This window comes from Trichechus manatus, unplaced genomic scaffold (assembly GCF_000243295.1).
Source record: "Trichechus manatus latirostris isolate Lorelei unplaced genomic scaffold, TriManLat1.0 scaffold00043, whole genome shotgun sequence".
In the NCBI taxonomy this organism is placed as follows: Eukaryota; Metazoa; Chordata; class Mammalia; order Sirenia; family Trichechidae; genus Trichechus; species Trichechus manatus.
In genome coordinates this window covers 5,302,025-5,322,023 of record NW_004443979.1, presented here as the reverse complement: position 1 = coordinate 5,322,023, position 19,999 = coordinate 5,302,025, and the positions used below count along the sequence as shown (strand labels likewise).

The window sequence follows — 19,999 nt, the reverse complement described above, 5'->3', positions numbered from 1 at the left end:
AAAAAAAATCTAGGAAAATGACTAAGCAGTTATCCAGATATTGTTCACAAACTGGATTTGGAAATCTAGACTATATTCTAAGGTATTAAAATAAGGGCCTCTTGGCTAAGAATGGAGTACATGTATCTTTTAAAGATAAAGAATGTTACTTATGAACAGCTAGATGATCTGATCAAATGGGTTTTAAACTGAATACAAAAGGGAAGAAAAAACTGTGAAGCAAATACATGAAATCAGTGAAACAGAAGATAGAAAGAATAACATGGAAATTACATAAGTGTGAAAGGTATACACGTAACAAAAGAAAACAAGTGGGAATAAGCAAAGAAACATAAGTACAGCTTCAGAGTTCTGTTACAGAACATAAGTAAGAAAGCATACTTGAAATCTTAACACGGTATGATTAAGAAATGTGGGATCTGGACATCTGGAAGACAGAACTCAAGATTAGGAAGTAGCAGTGGAAAGGAAAAAAATAATTTTCAGAGGAAATAAAATCTACTGCAGTCTTGTCTAATAGAACTTTGTGTAGTGATGAACGTGTCTATATTTGCACTGTCCAATATGGTAGCCACTAGCCACATGTAGCTAGTTAGCATTTGAAATGTGGCTAATGTGAATGAGGAGTTGAATACTGAATGTAAACTTTTTATTTAACTTTAAAGCCACATGTGGCCAGTAGCTACCATACTATGCAGCATAGATCTAGGATCTCTACAACATGTTACCCACAATGTTTGGTATATAATAAAAAATTAACAGACATATGAAGAAACAGGAAAATGGAACCCTTAGTCAAGAGAAAATAATTCAACAGAAACAGACTCAGAGATGATCCAGATTTGGATCTAGTAGATAAGGACTTAAAAATAACTATGATAAATATGTTAAAGAATCTATAAAAGAAGATGGATATAATGGATAAAGAGATGCAGAATTCAGGAAAGATATGGAAACTGTAAAAAGAAACCAAATAGAAACTCTATAATTGAAAAATATAATATCTGAAATAATTAAAGGATTCTCATAATAACTGTATTGAGGTATATGCCACCTTATAGAACTTTTCAGCAGTCAGAGGGAATGTTTTGCCCCAAGTGACACATTCCTATGTATTATATATACTATCCTTACTGGAAGTGTCTTTTACTAATGACAATTATACAAAATATGAGTGGTTGCTTTCAGAGTCGATGGATTCCTCAGAATTAATAACGTTCATGCATAAGTGGACAAGATGACCTCCAAGATTTCTTACAACCCTGAGGTTCCAAGACTTTATCAAATGGTCATGAATAACTTGAAAATTGAATTAAAATATAATTTAGTTACATATAAATATGGAAATACATATTTCACACTATTAAAAAAAAAACAAACATTTCTGTGGAGTCGGTTCTGACTCATAGCAAGCCTATAGGACAGGGTAGAACTGCCCCACAGGGTTTCTAAGGCTGTAATCTTTACAGAAGCAGACTGCCACATCTTTCTCCTATGGAGCAGCTGGTGGATTCAAACCACTGACCTTTTGGTTAGTAGCCGAGCACTTAACCATTGTGCCACCAAGGTTCTTATTTCCCACAATAGTTGTTTTTAAAAACAAGATGTATTGACATTTATCATGCAAATAGATACAACTTTAAATTTTTGAAATATATATTTTACTGGATAGCCACATATTAAACAGCAAACAAAATTTAAATTACCCTCTTGTCCATTTCATAAGATGAAGCTTCTGTACTTGGCAAAAGATGGGTGATAGTGGCTATTAGGATCTGTAGGGGAAAAAAAACTGGGCTGAAAATATGGTAAATTAATGGCACATCCTAAAACTTAAATTGTTAAATGTGTAAGTGATATAAAATATACTGTTTGAAATTTATGCTAATTACATCAACACTGTTGTTTCAAAGTAATTTTTAAAAGGTAAGCTTTCGAGTATACTGAACTATCATTTATAATCCTCATGTATAGAGTCTAAATTATATATGTCAACTACAGATAGATTTTTTCCAAATTCATTTCATGGGGGTGAATCAGTATGTTTAAACATAAATAACATACGTTCATTAGAGTAAAACAAGAAGATAAAGACAAGAAAAAAGCTATATAAAAACCATTTGCAATCCAATGGCCTTAAGAAATCTGTGCTGTCTTTACTTTCTATAAAACAATGCCCAAATTCTTTACATGGGAATTCATGACCTCCAGATGTGTACCTTTCTATGTATATATGTTCATACATGCTTTTTTTTTTAAATGGGTATTTTATAACCTAAGTTTTTCATTTAACACATACACTGAATATTATTCAAATAAATTTGATATAGAGAATATGAAATAACAGTTAAAAAGACTTATTAAATAAGGCAGAAATACTCATATAGTGTCATCATTTACTTTGGAAATCACTTAGTCGCATTCAGTTTTTTTTCATTCATGTAGAAAAAGTCTAGAGGTAAATTTACTGTATTTTTATTGTATGCTATTAAATTTTACAGATTATTGTTTCAATGCATTAACATTCCTCTTAATATACAGTAAAACCTGCAAAAGCCAGAACTTGTGTAAGGCGGAAACCTATCGGAGAAGGCAAACTCAAACATTTTCCAATAATAGAGAACAAAAGAAAAGTGGTAAGACTGCACCCTGTCAAAGGCAGAAAACTTGCAAGATCCAGAAAAACAAGGCAGTCCCGTTGAGTTCCAGCTCTCACAGGTTTCACTGTATTGAAAAGGCTTATTCAGTAGTAGAACCTTGTATATTAGATGCACCTGCTTAATACTGGTAATAAAATAAGGCTTCTATTCCTAACTCTGTAAATAAATAACCGTTCTGGGATTTCATTTCTTCGTTTACTGGCGGTGGGAAATATTAACTCTTCATATTTATCTATAGCCCCTGACCACTATAACATGTAGTGAAACAATCTGCAAAAATTCTATACACTTACGCACATTCATACCTATATATATGTTATATATCCGACATACATAGTAACAGCTGCAGCCAACATTTATTAACATTTACACACCAAAAAGTGCTAAGTGCTTTACATCTATTTTCTCATTTAGTCTTTACAGTCATTCTACGAGGTAGATATTTTTATCCCAAATGTATAGGTAAAGTTCGAGGGTTAAGTAACTTGTCCACAGTCACAAAATTAGTAAGTGGCAGAATCAGAGGTTAGTTACACCCAGGTATGTCTATTCTCTAACTCAAGCTCTTAACAATAACACAATATTCAACTCAACAGATAATTACTACATATTTTCTACATGAAAGTCATTCTAGGCATAAAAAAGTATAAAGGAAAAAAAATGCCCTTGTCTTAAAGGAACTTAAAATACTGTACACAAAATATTTAATGCTATAATAGAGGCTGCCAACATGGTTAGGAGAAAAAAGCCTGGACTTTAGAATTTCAGACTTGGTTTTGAACTCTGTTTGTCACTCTGTTGGCTTGTGACTTCATGTAGTTACTAAACCCTCAGTTCTCTCATCTTAAAAAAAGTGGGAGAGAAAATAATACCCTACCTCAAAAGAACTTTTAAGAATTAAATAACATACGAAAAGGTGACTGGTATGGTGACCAGTTCATCGTAGGTACTTAATAAATATTAGTTTCCATTTTTCCTAAAAATGCTACATGAAGATAATAAAGGCTACTAATATTATTTTTTTGAGGAGGTAGTATTTAAGCTAATTATCTGAAAGGCGGATTAGAGAGAAGGAATAGAACATTTCAGGTAGGAAGAAAAGAGTGATGAGTATGTTTGGGTGACAGCAAGCAGACTCAGTTGCCTGGACTACGTGGTATCTCAAAGAAATTAGCATGTGATCCTGGAAAGACAGACTGGTTCCTTATCTGGAGGTCTTGAATTCCCAGCTAAAGAATTTGAGCCTTGTTTCATAGCAAAGGAAAACCACTGAAAGATTGTTTTTCTTTTTTCCCCCCAGAGAAGTGACATGGTAAGAGTCACGTGAATGGAGATGATGACTTGGTGGGGAAGACCTTAGAAGCCAGGAAACCAGTTAGAAAGCCTTACTGCAATATCTCAAGAAATAAATGCTGAAGTCAGGTGTAGCAGAACTACAGGAGACAATGAATTAGAAGAAGAAAGGAAAGGAATCAAAATTATGTCCTGATGTTGGTAACTGGAAAGATGGTATGTTTTTATTAACTAAGAGAGGAAACAATGATAATGAAGCTAAATATACATTTACAAAGACAATGGCAAGCATCACAAGTTTGTATGTAGCATTCAATTTTCACTACAATTAATAAAAATTATTGCTTTTACTTTGTCCAAAAATCCTAACATAAAATACCAAGAACTGTCATAAACTTTAGTATCTCAGAAAACCATTATGGGAAGGCATTATTTAGTTATGCAAATTTTAAATAAAATTATTGTTATTTTATATTTCCAGGTATTCAAATCTAAAAGTCTCTAACAACGTCGTAATAAAAAATAATTAAAAATTACTTACTTGAATAATTTTCAAGGGAGAATCAGGCTGGTAAATCTGAAGTCTAGGTACATAATGAACCAGCATGTGAAGCATGTTACAAGCTACGTAGGCTACTGTTTTATTAGTAAACTGCAATAATAACAAAAAATTATTATTCTTACAAAATATTTCTGATGCATTTGCTACTGAAAAATTTTAAATTTCATACATGTTTCTTTATGTCAAACTACATTTATCATGGGTGTTTATTAAAATAAATTAGAAAAATCTACAGCTGCAAAAAAATAATCACAATACATTCTAAAGACACGTATAACTTCACTTTTTCTTTGTAACGTTTGGATTGTCTTCATTAAAGTTTTATTCCGTTCTCTCTTATCTGGATTTCTGCAACAGGTGCTAAACTACTAATCTTGTTACCAATCTTTCCTCCATTCCAATCTACTATACACAATACTTCCAAATTAATTTTCTAAAGCATAGTTCTGATCCTGACATTCTCCATGCTTAAAACTCTCTGATGACTCCCTACTGGCTAAAGAATAAAGTCAAAATTTTTATGCTTATCACTCTATGTCCAAACATCACCCCACTCTTTCAAGCCCTGATTCAAATGTCTCTTCTTTTCCAAAGCCTTCTCTTAGATACCCATCTAAGTCAAAGTGATATCTGCTTCCTCTGTACTCAATCAGCAGTTTATATGTATCACTCGTTTGGTATTCTCAGCCTTTCATATTTTATTACTCTTATTTTAATCTTTCTTAGCTATAATATTATTAATCTCTTGAAGCTAGGATTTACCAAAAAAAAAAAACCTTTTCATTCTGGTATCCCTCACTCTACCTAGCACACATAGCATGCACTCAGAGATATCTGTTAAATAAATAATAACATTATTCAAAAATAAGTATTAGGTAGTTTGTATGGTTAGAGTCCTGTGCAGGTGCTGTAGATGTTACAAGTCTTAAGACAGAAAAAATAGGATGCATCCTTTCACAGACTAAAAAAAATATCCATTTCTTCATTCAGATTCTCCAAATAGTAGGCTATTACTTCTGAACAAATCTTACTCTGGCTAAAAGGGGGCATTTAAGTCGAGTGATAAAGCCAAAAAGTTAAACATTCCAAGAGTTCAGAAAGTGCCAAAGGTCAAAGAGTAAATTACAAAAACATTAGTTGGAAACAAACAAACCAAAAAGCCTATGTATTTTTTAAAATAACTGGTTTCCTTTTTGGAAGTCATTAGTATGTATTCTAGAAACAAAGCCAAATAAGTAAAAACTTGAGATAAAATAGGTCATCACAAAGATATCCTAAATTAAGTGTAGATAAGAGTCAGGATTAAGAAAATAATAAAATAGCAAATTAATGAAAACATTTATTAAGGGCACAAGATATAATTATCGTTTGAAGAAGATAAAAAAAAAATCACACACTCTATACTATCTTAATATACCTTTAAGGAGACACAAATTACATTCAGAGCTTCCTTAATTTGAGGATGATGAGACTCATGGACTAGTTCTTCACAAATCCAAATACCTAAACTGCAAAGTGCTACACATCTGAGAAAAGACAAACCAATAATGATATAAATAAAAGTGACTAAATAAAATGAAACCATCACCACAACCTAGACACCCACAACCAACTGATATAGAATGAGCATGCACTGTTTACGTGAATTAATGAATCTGTTACTCTACACATTAGCTGGTGGCTAAGGAAGAAAAGGTGGGGAGAAGGCACATCTCCAAAATCCCCAAACTAATTTTCTATTATAATTTATCACACAAATCATAGGCTGGTATAACATATAGGATCTTTCAACAAATTCATATTAAAAAGTAGATGTTGCTACGAAGCTACCCAAAGAAATATGTAACCTGCTTTCAAAGAGGAAAGAGTGTAATTTTACTGACACCAGCAAAATGAACTTAAGTAAAAACATGAATCTGCTAGAATAAATATTATTTTCTTATCTTTTAAATTTAACAAAGCTAGCCAAAATTCTTTTTAAAGCAAATTGGGAATACAAATAAAAATTTATATACCTTATGAGGAATTCCAACAGAAATAGAACCTGTAGAAATTATGTTCTATTCCCTAATGTCTTGTGGGACTTTATTTCCCTAGCAATATACTTTAGCTGAGTTTTAGCTGCAAGAAAGTTATTTGATGATAAGAATCACCATGAATTCTATTAGAATGTTAAAGTTTTGACTTCCGTGATACTTATAATGGCTTTCTCTAAGTATAAAAAAATTCAGCTCCTTCTAGTATCCTGGTATACCTGGCATTTCCTAATACTGATTTTTTTTAAATTTTACTGTGGTAAATATATAGGTAACAAAACATTTGCCATTTTCACAATATTCACATGTACAGTTCAGTGACATTAATCATGTTCATCATGTTGTTCAACCATCACCATTAACTATTCCCAAATTTTTCCATCACCTTTAATAACTTATTTTTTTTATTGTGCTTTAAGTGAAAGTTTACAGTTCAAGTTAGTTTCTCATACAAAAATTTATACACGCGTTGTTATGTGACCCTAGTTGCTCTCCCTACAATGTGACATCACACTCCCTCTTTCTACCCCGGATTTCCCGTGTCCATTCAACCAGCTCCTGTCCCTTTTGGCCATCTCATCTCACCTCCAGACAGGAGCTGCCCATTTAGTCTCAGGTATCTACTTGAGCTAAGAAGCAGTCTCTTCACGAGTATCATTTTATGTCTTACAGTCCAGTCTAATCTTTGTCTGAAGAGTTGGCTTTAGGAATGGTTTCAGTTCTGGGTTAAAAGAAAGTCTGGGGGTCATATCTTCCAGGGTCCCTCCAGTCTCAGTCAGACCGTTAAGTCTGGTCTTTTTACTAGAATTTGAGTTCTGCACCCCACTTTTCTCCTGCTCCGTCAGGCACTCACTGTTGTGTTCCCTGTCAGGGCGGTCATTGGTGGTAGCCAGGCACCTTCTAGTTTTTCTGGTCTCAGGCTGATGGAGTCTCTGGTTTATGTGGCCCTTTCCTAATACTGATATTTTTAACTTAAATTCAGTGGAATAACAAATTTCAGAACAATTCAGAAATATTTCTCTTCCTGTAGGGTGTGAGGAGGTGTTAAATCCCTTCTTTTGGTCTATCAAAGCATTAATGCTACTAAATTGTTTACTACCAAAACCACAAGAAAGATCTAAATAACCAAGTTTCAGGTTTAGCAGTGGAAAGAGTTCTAATCCTAAAGTAAACAAGAACTATGATGTGAAGCACATCTCTCCATGGATTCAGCTAACCAAAGGAAGAGATCAGGATCACAAGCGATTAATGCTTTTTGTTTTAACATAGTAAGAACAAGATGAGTCCCCCCACCCCACCACCCCATGTGAGACTTCCTATATTCTCCAAGATGTCAAAATAATCTAGAGTATTGTCAGTATGGCTTAATTTACTGCTAATGATCCAGGATTGGGGGGGTTTAAGCTTTTAAGACCTCATGTTCCTAAACGTCACAGGAAAACAAGTTGAGTCAATGTTCAGGTTCAAGTTCTGAAATTTTTCTATACTCTCAATAACACAAGCTATTGTATTAATGATTCCAAGGTCTACCTCTGGCAGCTATGTTTTAGGCTTTCACACTCTCACTTGAGAAGCAATGTGGTTTCAAACAAAAAAAAAAAAAAAAGGCGAGAGATCTAAAATCTGAAGCTCTAGGTTCTGCCACTTTACTACTTATGCATCTAATAAGGCTCAGAATACAAACTGTCAGGGTTTTAATCATGGCTCTGCTACTTCTGGGTCATAGGACAGGTTATTTAAATTTTCTGGGCTTTAGTTTCCTATACAAAAAGGAGGACAGTAATTGTACCTATCTAGTAGTGTTAGTACAATGATTAAATGAGATAACTGCATCAAGAATTAAATGAAATAATATAAGAAAATTCTTATAAACTTAAAAGGCTGTCATTATAAACATAGTAAAGACTAGAGAAATAATACTGAAAAATCAGCAAATTTGGGTCTAATGCTACCTGAAATGAATATAAGAAACAACAGAAAAGATAGCATCATTTTCTGGAGTTAGGTGTCCAGTATTAAAATGGAATTAATGTAAAAGAAGAATTTGTTCAATGAGATTTGTTTTTAGTTAACTTAGCTATTAAGTGAAAAAAAAAATGCAGTTGAATTAAAGAGCTACAGCTGTGTCTTACTTAACCAAACTGCTCATTTAATACTATAACTGGTAGGAAAAGAAGAGTTTTAAAAGTCAGAATTAGGATCCAAATGGCCAAAGCTATCATCTGTATCTTTATGATCCTTAGGTCAAAAAAAAGTCTAGATGATTACAAAAGAGGAAGCTCTGCAGAGATGTAAATGAGAGGATTAGTAACACAGACCAGCGTCGAGGTTAATGAAATAGTACCGTAATTGGCTTTAAGAGATATATATAAATAAGTGATATTTTGGGGAAGGGAAGGACCATGGTGTGCTACTGGAAACCTGTGGATTTAAATCTCAACCTTTTTGTGGAAGGGTTAACAAAACAAAGGAAACACCACATTTTTCATTTCTTAATAAGACATTAGAAAAATAAAACATTTTATAAATCCTGTAAGTTACATTCTGTTTTGAAAAACTATCCTGGTTAAATATTTATAAATATTAAAATATACTATTGTATTAAATATATTACTTTCTATAATAAAAACATTTTAATTCAATTTAACAAACACTCATTGGGTACCTACAACTGCATTTCAAGGTACTATATAAATAGCAGTTACAAATTTAATCTGAAGAAAGAGCAAAATGAACCTAAATAAAATGAAAACTAATCATTTTAGATATAGACAGAGGGTGAAGTTACTAAAAAAGGTGACTAGGATTTTATTTTTTTAATGAAGAAAGATTAGTATTAAATCATGAAAAAAATAAGAGTATTTAATCATCCAAATAACTTAAATTTATAAATCAGAACAGTTTTTGTGTGTCTGAAAGCATCCAGACTGCTCTAATAATTAAATCTATTTCTAAAATAATATTCCAAACATAGAATAGTTATTCAAGTTTAAGAATATATGACCTACCGTGCAGGACCAGATGGCTCATCTCTTGCCGAGCTTAATACAGTTTTGATTATAAGTTCCTAAAATAAGGGGGAAATAGTTAGAAGCTATGACTAAGAATCCATTCATTCATTTAACAAATATTTATAAAGTAGCCATTACAGGCCACGTACTGTGCAGGTGCTAGAGATACAAAAGTCAAATAAGACAGGTCATCTCTGTTCTCAAATACTTTTAATTAATTAAGAGTCTAATATTATTCATAAAGTAACCATTTTTCCTGATTAGAACAATAGTAAAGGCTCACTATGAGAGAGATAATTAAATAGAATTAATAGCTCAAAGCTATGAATACCGAGCAGCAAAAGACGAAACAGATAAATTGTACCTCATCAAAATTAAAAACTTTGGTGCATCAAAGGACTTTATCAACAAAGTGAAAAGACAATCCACAGAATGGGAGAATTCTGCAGGGAATGGGAGTTTTTGGGAACCATATATCTGACAAGGGTCTAAAATCTAGAATACACAAAGAACTCCTACAACTTAACAACAGAAAGATAAACGCCCCAGTCAAAAAATGGGCAAAGGACTTGAACATACATTTCACCAAAGTAGATACAAAAATGGTCAACAAATACAAGATGTTCAATGACATCAGTTACTAGGGAAATGAAAATTAAAACCACAATGAGATACCACTTCACAGCCACTAAGATGGCTATAATAATAAAAAAGAGAAAACAACATGTGTTGGCAAGGTTATGGAGAAATTAGAACCCTCATCCATTGCTGGTGGAATTGTAAAATGGTGCAGCCCCTGTGGAAAACTGTTTATCGGTTCCTCAGAAAGATAAACATTTAATTACCAAATGATCCAGTAATTCCACTCTTAGTAATATAACCAAAAGAACTGAAAGCAGGAATGTAAACAGAATCTTGTACACCAATGTTTACTGCAGCACTAATCACAATAGCTAAAAAGCAGAAACAACCTAAATGTCCATCAACAGATAAACGGATAAACAAAATGTTACATACATACAATGGAATATTAGTCATAAAGAGAAATGAAGTTCTGATACATGCTACAACATGGATAAACCTTGAAAACACCATGCTGAGTGAAACAAGTCAGTCACAAAGGGACAAACATTGTTTATGATCACACTTTATATGGAATATCTAGAATAGGTAAATGTATAGAGACGATATTAGTGGTTACCAGAGGCCAGAGAGAAGGGGAAAAGGGGAGTTAGAGGGCACTGAGTTTCTGTTAAGGGTGATGAAAACATTTGGAAATGAATAGTGGTGATGGTTGCACAATATGATGAACATAATTAATGTCACTGAACTGTACATGTAAAAAATATTGAAATGGTAAATGTTCTGTTATATAAACTTCTACCACACACAAAAAATAGATCTGTGCAACAATGAAGAAATACTTAAGGACAGGGACCGCAACAGGGTCAAATACTGTAGTGGCTGAGAAGAACAAGAATGCCAATAAATTTGATGATTAAGAGTGTGTACATTCCGTTTAAAAAATAATTCATTCATTTCATTCAACAAGAATTTACTGTCTATATAGAATGTAAGCTCCTTTACAGCAGTAACCTTTTACTTATTCTTGTAAACTTAGTACCTAGTCTAGTCCAAAAACCCACTGCCACTGAGTCGATTCCAACTCATACAACCCTATAGGATCGGGTGTCCAAGACTGTAAATCTTTATGGATGCAGATTGCCACATTTTTCTCCCACAGAGCGGCTGGTGGGTTCAAACCACCAACCTTTCGGTTAGCAGCCGAGTGCTTAACCACTGTGCCAGCAAGGCTCCTTCCTAGCCTAGTAGCTGGTCTGGGAAGATATCTGTTGTTTAAGCCCAAGAGCTTTCTATGTGAAAGGTCCTCTCTTAAGTTGATAGTCCAGGAAGAAAGGCAGATTTGTAAACAAACAAAATACAAGACAATGTGTACAAAGTTTCATGTGAGCAAACAGCCAAGTTGGGGAAGTCACAGATTTCACAAAAGGGTCTTAGATATAAGCAGAATTTTTATTATTTGTCATTAGTCTGACTAATCTTCATTTTCTGACTAAGAACAAACATCATTTTCTTAGGCTTTTTGCTTCCTTCAGAAGTATTATTGACTCTTATTTTGGAAATTTTTTTTTTCACAAAGAAACTGTTTTGTTTTTAAAAATCTATTCAGTCATTACTGCCTTAACAATGGCCAGCAGAAAAAAAGCCACTCTGAAATATCGATAGTATGCAATAGGCTAGGCTAATTCCTAACTAACTCAAAGCTGCCTCAGCATATTAAAACTATTACTCATCTTTAACTTTCAGGATCTTCTAAAAATAGAAGAAATCAAAGCTTTACATTGCTGCAGACCAAAGGTCAATTTGTATAATTTTTATTACGTGTCACTGAAAATTATATTGACCCTTACAATTTTATGTACAAGCCAAGTTTACTTGCTGAACAAATGTTTTCTGAGTACATACAATGTGCCAGGTACTGCGTTAGGCTCCAAGGATATAAGAGTAAATAACATTTCATTGTATTTATTTATCTTAAGAAAAAGTCAGAGACTGAAAACAAGTAATTTGAAGTGTTATGAATGTTAAAAAGGGAAACACAAGTGTTACAGATATGTGGAGCAGATATCATTAGTAATTGTATAAAAAAAAACCTGTTGCCATTGAGTCAATTCCAACTCACAGCGACCTTACAGGACAGAGTAGAACTGACCCATAGGGTTCCCAAGGAGCAGCTGGTGGATTCGAACTGCTGCCCTTTTGGTTAGCAGCCGAGCTCTATAACCACTATGCCACCAGGGCTCCAATAATTGTATAGTCACTGGTTAATTTTGCACCATGTTCTATTCAAGTCCTTTAATGCTTCAGTTACATGGGATTCCCACCCCTACTTCCTGTCGCAGAACCTAATTTTCCATTACTTTGTTTGATTCATCACATTGGGAAGTTGGGAGAGGGAGTTAATTATGCTCTCTGAGGGATTAGTTTGCCATCTCAGTCTTAGAAGCCTTACATTAGCAGCATAGTATCTAGCTCACAGGATGTTTCAATAAATGTTTGGTGAGTTAGTGAATGAATACTAAGAAGCAGACATGCAAGTGGGTTAAATGATGAGAAAAGTTTCCAAGGTAGTTACAAACACAAAAAAGGCTATACTCCAATAGATATTCCAGCTTTAGTCTCAGGGTGATGTGGCTAGATAATGTTCTTTAACAATTATGTGGCTTTCAAAAACAAAAGAAAGAATGCAAATTTTATTAGCATACTTGATGGCTATAAAGTCATTTAAATGTTAAAAACTAGCAACAGATTTCTTACCTTAACATCTGTAAATTGAGACACAGCAATATCAGGAATGTTGGGATGGAGAGCAGACAGTTCACAATATAAGTTGGGAAAGCAAACCAACGATCCCAGAAGAACCTGTGCTTCCACTCTTGGTGCCTACATATGAGATTTTAAAAATCTTAAAAAGGTATTTAATTGTGCCATTAAAGCATCAGAAAAATCATTTTATTGCCCAGACATACTATACAAGAAAGTGACAGAAAAAAACAAAATTGAAAAGGGAAAGGGAAACAAAAAGATTTAGATTTTTACCTACACTTTCCACATAAACTACTACTGCTCTCAACCACTGCAACCAATAGTAGAGCTTCCCCAAGAGCAGCTCCTAAGCAGAAGTCATCTATATTTAATGAAATGATAAATAGGAATATAATTTAGCTACCAATATAAATTTATCCTAATTTGAAAAAAATATAAAGGCAATTATAAATCATAATATACTGCTCTAACAGCTGATGACTTAATGTCATAGATTATATTTGTTATTATCTAAAGATAAAGAAAATACCTAAGGATGAAAATGTTAACTATACCTTCAAGAAACAAGCACCAGTTTGAGGGTTTTTATGATATTATGCATCTAAGAAAAGCACTGCCTATGCTACTTACTAAAAAGAAAATTAGAACTTATGTCTGAACTGCAAATGAAGGTAACTTTTTACCTTTTTCCTTAGCTGTTTTAAGCCATTTTTGAAGTTGGAATCGAACATTTCTTTTTCCCCTTCTGCCTTCATGCATGCCCACCAAACACCAATATCCACCTACTAATATATTGTCTTACTTACGAAAATGTCTGCAAGTTAACTTACGTATTTAATAATACTGAACAAAAATGCTAAAAGCATATCTTTTAGAAACATAATACTTCTATTCACATAAAACATGAAACCATCTTCAAAAGAATTTCCTATATTAATTAATGTTATAATAAAGGCAATGGAGTACCCTATTATATGGTTTTCTAACAACTCATTTCCAGATTTAAAAAATAATCTACATTTACACATACAAGACAGCACATAAGAGTAAATCTGCAGCCATCATCTCAATTTAAAATAAAATTTATTCTATAAAAATGAAATTGAAAAAAATCAATATTTATATGAAAGGGATTACCTAAGGTAACTAGGAGCATTCAGGTATGTTGGTATACTGGGGGCAGACCTGTAACGTGATTGTATCTAAGAAAGGCAAAACCTAGTCAAATGTTTGTAATCTGCCTCAGGAAAAACAGAAGACATTAACAGGAGGAAGATGATATGCACAGGATCCGAAATAGGAATCCAAAGAGCAGTATTTGGACTGTGTATTTCTAATACTGTTCAAACGAAAAGACTGACCTTTACCTTACTGTGGAAATGTGTTATCAGGCTTGATTTCTGCAATGATTTGGTTTCTCATGCAGCCTTTCTCAATAGGGGTTCCTCATATAAACCACAGAGCAGAAAAAATGATATTGCTAAAATTTCCTCAAGGATGCTACATAACTAATATATCCTTTTAAATGCACAGCAGAGAAAATAGTTATATACAATGGATGCCTTTAGATGTTTGGGCTTAATTCTCTTACGGAATCTTGAGAAAGGCTACATGAAATGTGCTAATCAATCATCTGGAAAAACCAGCCTACTGAATAGTTAATAGTTTTCATAGTAAATAATAAATTAATTAAAAAATTACACTGGTTTATGTATCAGTCTCCTGTGAGTTTATCAACTTTTGCCAGTATCCAAGAGATCGATAAACTGCATACACTGATAAAACTTCAACAGCCTTGTAAAATTTTCCCATCTCTAGTTTGTCTTCCATTTAATCTACTCCTAGGTTATATTTATTTAATATTCTGAAAGCACAGGTTCAATCATCTCTCTCCCTATGTTAAAAATTGTAACTGCCTATCTAATAAAGCATTATAACCTGATCCCTGCCATTCAAGATCTTCCAAGATTAGTCCAAAGCAGTGCTTCTCAATCTTTATTGCCCTACCAAACATTTGCGGTCTAGTTAAAAAGCAGGTTTGGGATGGGGTCTGAGATTCTACATTTCTAACAAGCATCCAGATCATTCCAAATGTTTCTGGTCTGTAGACCATACTTTGGGTACCAAGAGTCTAAAGTACCTTTCTGGTCTTTCTGTTCACTACTCTCTTGCAGACTAACTCGCCTCTAAGTAAAATGGATTATTTGCTGTTCTCTGAACACATCTTACTCATGCCTGTCTCCCTCTGCCTGGAATACCTTTTCACTTCCATTTTCACTTATTAAGATACAACTAATCTTTCAAGGACCTATTCGAATATCTCTTCCGTGAAACCTTCATGATGTCCCTAAACAAATATGGTATCTCCTTTCTCTGAATTATTTAACATTTATATAAATTATTCTCTATTCACAGACTATGTATCATAAAATATTCCAAACATGTTACAATTAATTAATCCTTGTAAGACAATTCTATGAACTGGTTATCTCCGTTTAATAGATAAAGAAACTGAGATACAGAGAAGTTAAGTAACTTGCCCAAGGTTACAAAGCTAGTAAGTGGCAAATCTGGGATATGAACCCAGGCAGACTGGTTCTAGACTCCATGCTCTTAACCACTATGTTATGCTCCTCCTCTTGGTACCTAACTGATGCCCTGCATTCTATAGCTGTAATATGCTTTTCTATCTCCCCAGCCTACTATACGTTCCTTGAGGGCAAAGCGTATTTCATTTATTCTACATTCCCTTGTATCCCACCCAGAGGAGTACTTTGTACACAGTGAAAAAAAAAAGTTTAATAATTACAAAAGAGCTTAGCACAATATTGAACATACATGAGGTGCTGAATAATACTTTATACATTCAATTAATAAACACGTACTAAATGTGGTGCTGTGCTAAGCCCTACAGATACCAAAATGAATAAGTTATGATAACCATTCTCAGGAAACTGGAAAAATAGTTTCTTCTCTATTTACACCATTTTCTCCAGATAACTGTATCAGCCAATGTCTTCAAGCTTTATATCTTCAGTCTTGATATCTCTCTTGAGCTCCTGATTTGTATATGCAATTGCCCTCCTAACATCTCCTCATGGATATCTAATAGGCAGCTTACTATACCACAAACAGAACTCCTTCTCATTCAATGTTAGTCTTTTTTTTTTATTTTTTCCCATACAAAAATTTATACATAGTTACGTGACTCTAATTGCTCTCCCCATACTGTGACAGCACACTCCTCCTTTCCACCCGATTCCCCCGTCCATTTAACCAGCTCCTAACCCTCTCTGCCTTCCCATCTCGCTTCTCAGTGTTAGTCTTTTGCAGCTAATAAATGAAATACATGAAGTATGTTGAACCGCTTTGTAAGCTATAAAGTGCTAGTCAAGCATTACCAACTTTCTTCTTCCATATATCCTTAGTTTTTGTCCAACAGACTTTTGGTTTATTATTATTTCTTATTTATATTTTGCTTCAGAGTGATCTTTCTAAATTACAAATTTGATCATGTCACTCCTTGTTTAATAGTTACTCATTCCTTCCTTAGGATAAAATCTAACCTCTTCAGCACTATAAACATGGCTGCTGCCTTCCTCTCTAGCTCACCTCAGCCACTCATACACGAACAAGTTCCAACTACACTGAGTTTCTCCCAGCTCCATGGCTTTAAGAAAAATCTTCCCATGCAGTTTTACAGTTTAGAGTTTAATCCTAGAACATATTTCTGAGTTACCTCACCATTGTTTCTTACTTCTCTTTTGTATAACCATTGCCCTTTCTTTACTTTCTTCCCTCTGTTTCTTCACATTTCTTCCATTTTAAATCTTGTTTTGCTTATTAGGTTTAACCCATTTTATAGCCCTTGGGTCAATTCACCGAGTAATTTTAATGCTTTCATACACTTCAGAGTGTCTTGTTTACCCTTCTTTTTTTAATGTGGAAGAAACTATCATTTCCAATTAAACTCTAAGTTTTGCTGGACATCAGACTGTTACATTTTATCAGCAATGGCTCTTCCTTTGTTGCTTTGTTAGTTGCGTCCTGGTTAACTAAAATTATTATATTGTGAAGAACAGAAAATAAAAACTTACATTGAGAAAAGCTGAAGAAGCCACTCTACCAGCTGCTACGATAAAATCCATAATAAGCATTGTGGCACCAGGCAAACCAAGCGAAAAAAACTGAGGTGAGCAGTGCTTGATAATTGTATTGACAATATCCTTAGGAATAAAGAAAGAAGGAGAAAAGAATATCATACATGTAATCTTGGGTATCAGCAAATCAACAGCCTTAAAAATAGATTAAAAAATAATAATAAAAAGGTAATTATTATACATTGGCTAATTGTAAAGACTAATGTTAATTCTCCCAAAAAATCCACACTTAGTATTATATTCTGTCAATGGAAAGTAAACTTAAAACACGTTTGTTTAACTGACATCAATACAGCATTTTTTTTTTCACGCTAGAGCAAACTGGAAAGTTCTTTGCTTCAGAGGGTTAAGAATATAAAGGCCATGCATTGTAAACCTCAGTTGCAGAGAAGTTTCTTCTGCTACCTAGTTGTTTCCATGTGATAACTCTGATTGGAAGCCACATGACCAGTAATGTAGAGACTGCAGAGATTGTCTCTTAGACAAACTGAAGTTCCTTGATGGCTGATGTCTAGCCTCAGAAATTTAGATCTCAGGCATGTTTGAAGAAAAATTCTTAACTTGGTTATTCACTTCACGTTTGGAATTCACCATGAGGATGCAGTGTATTAGGTTGCATTGCTCAATATGAACTATTTAAATGAAACCTCTTTTCATTGTCATTTCATTTGAGACATGTTTACAAAGTATTTATAAATTATTTTAAATTTATATGAGTTTTTCTTTCATTTTTAGAGATATAATTATCTTTTAATGTTAACTGAAAGATCTTTAAATGAATTGCAAGTAAAATTTAATCACATTAGAATACAAATGTTTACATACCTTGCCACCTCCCACACTTTTTAGTTTTACGGCCAAGATCAAGACCCTGAAGTAATGTTCAAGAGTCATGTTTATGACTATCTGATGATTGTCTTTAATACAAATACCAAGTCAAAGTGATTGTCAATGAGCCAATACAATCAATGGTAATAAGAAATTGTGATGTGCTGATTCTTAGAGTGGAAAAAAAATCTCTGACTGCTGCATGACGAGATGAACAAACCCATATGCTTCTGAATCAATTATCAACTATAAAACAGGATTACAACAAGCCTATGGAAACTGTTCTCTCTTCCAGTTTATGATGCCTTACTTGAGTTCAAGTCTGGTTTCTATAACTAGATATTAGGAATAAGTAAATTAGGACATTAAAGGAAGATGTTTCATATCTAAGAAAAGGATGGTTTAACCTCTTTTAAAAAATCAACTGGTTAGTATAACATTAAAGTTAGGGTAAAGATGGATTTAATGCTCAAGTCAACCTCCTAACTACAACAGTGTACTTTTCAGCCATGGCTCAAGAACAAATGAGGTCATAAAGTAGAAGTTACTTGTATATAAACCACTAAATAAGGGGGATAGTTTTAATTCTAGCCCTTAAAAATCAATAAACAGAATTGAGAAATAAACTGAGATGTAAGTTTTTAGAAGGTATATATATTTACCTGATCAATATGAAGTAATCCACAATGCATTATATTGTAGAAATGTGTTAGAAAATCTCTGTTTGGTGACACATCTTGTCTTCTTTTCATTGTATTACAAATAAGTTTATAAGCATGTAATTTACCTTGTTTATATTTATCAGTCAACATAGTTGCCTACAATTAAAAGATCAATTTTAAATACTCAAAAACAAATACTATTTGTTAAATACTTGAACAGTTGAATATAGCAAACAATATATTTGTTTTCATTTATTTCTACAATGACCCAATTTCTTTAATGAGCTAAAAATCAGGATTACTGAAACTATTATTACCATCCAAAATGATAACGCTGTAGGTATGAATAACAACACACTGTTTCATTTAGGAAAATGAACCAAACATTTAAAATAATACTTAAAATAATTAGATCTTTAAAAGTACATAGCATATCCTGTAACATAAATTTGAGGTTTATATTTCACTTTAAACAATAAACAAACACTTTTCTATGTGCACTTCTGTTTTACTAAGAAAAACAAATACAAATGATGTATTCTGCATAATAATTTTGGTATGCCACTCTCCTCTTCAAATAATGCCTAACAACTTATTTAAAAATAAGTGTTCTGGAAGGCTATACAACAGTTAAAATTTCTATCAAATTTAGAAGACTGACTATATGCTTATTTACTAAATGAAAACTTTCAAACTAATGTCTTCTACATTAAGCTTACCTTGAAAAGCCAAGGTGTAAGAATTCTCAGTGGAGGAATTAAAACTGGTGGAGAAGGCGAGGTCAGGTTATCAGTTGAAATGCCGAGGTTATCTCTAATCTGTGATTTTTAAATAAAGAACAAGCCTATGAAAACTGTGCTCCCTTCCAGTTTACTTTGCCTTAAACCTGAGTTCCAGTCCAGTTTCTATAGCTATTTAATCATGGTTAAGTGACTTTATCACGCTGGATACCAGTTTATCTATAGCTAGGGGAGTTTAACTTAATGTTCTCTAAGGCCTCTTATATTTCTTTTGTTGTTGTTGTTATATTTCTTAATCCCTTCTCCCCTTGTGTCTTTTCCTTTCTTTTTTACCTTAGCTAGATTTTGCCAAAGTTCACAGAGATAATCAAAAACTTGAGCATGTATTTCAGGATCCATAATAGCATTGACATCTCCCAAAATGCCAAGCATTCTTCTCCACATTACAGTAGCAACATCAGCATGCCATCCTGTGAGAGTACCCCCTGCCATCACACTACAACATTCAGATGGAAATTCACTGATTTCTATAGAAAAAAAATGAAACAAGACAATAGCGTAAGTAATTTTTCTAGAAAATGGATCACAAAAACACAGAAAGGCCAATTTAAAAAAACCATCTTAAAATATCCACAAAAGTGAATAAAAGAAATATCAATAGACTTTAGTGTTATTTTTTTCCTGATAAGGTCAAAACCT

The 19,999-nt window shown here is 33.3% G+C and overlaps 1 protein-coding gene across 9 annotated transcripts in view; it reads right to left on the bottom strand.

The window, feature by feature from the left end:
* The window catches only part of RALGAPA1 (Ral GTPase activating protein catalytic subunit alpha 1), a 261,573-nt gene that overhangs the window by 92,165 nt on the left and 149,409 nt on the right, over nt 1–19,999 (bottom strand). For all 9 annotated transcript variants that reach the window (XR_002824118.1, XM_023731458.1, XM_004376508.2 and 6 more), the window contains 9 exons: nt 19,634–19,827; nt 19,280–19,378; nt 18,561–18,716; nt 17,008–17,136; nt 12,902–13,027; nt 9,560–9,618; nt 5,933–6,041; nt 4,495–4,605; nt 1,707–1,775 (listed from right to left, as the gene is read on the bottom strand). Coding sequence is in view for 8 of the 9 variants with exons in the window: in XM_023731458.1 (XP_023587226.1) it covers nt 1,707–1,775; nt 4,495–4,605; nt 5,933–6,041; nt 9,560–9,618; nt 12,902–13,027; nt 17,008–17,136; nt 18,561–18,716; nt 19,280–19,378; nt 19,634–19,827 (1,052 nt within the window). In the remaining variant the exon portion in view is untranslated. The remainder of the gene's footprint in view (nt 1–1,706; nt 1,776–4,494; nt 4,606–5,932; nt 6,042–9,559; nt 9,619–12,901; nt 13,028–17,007; nt 17,137–18,560; nt 18,717–19,279; nt 19,379–19,633; nt 19,828–19,999) is intronic.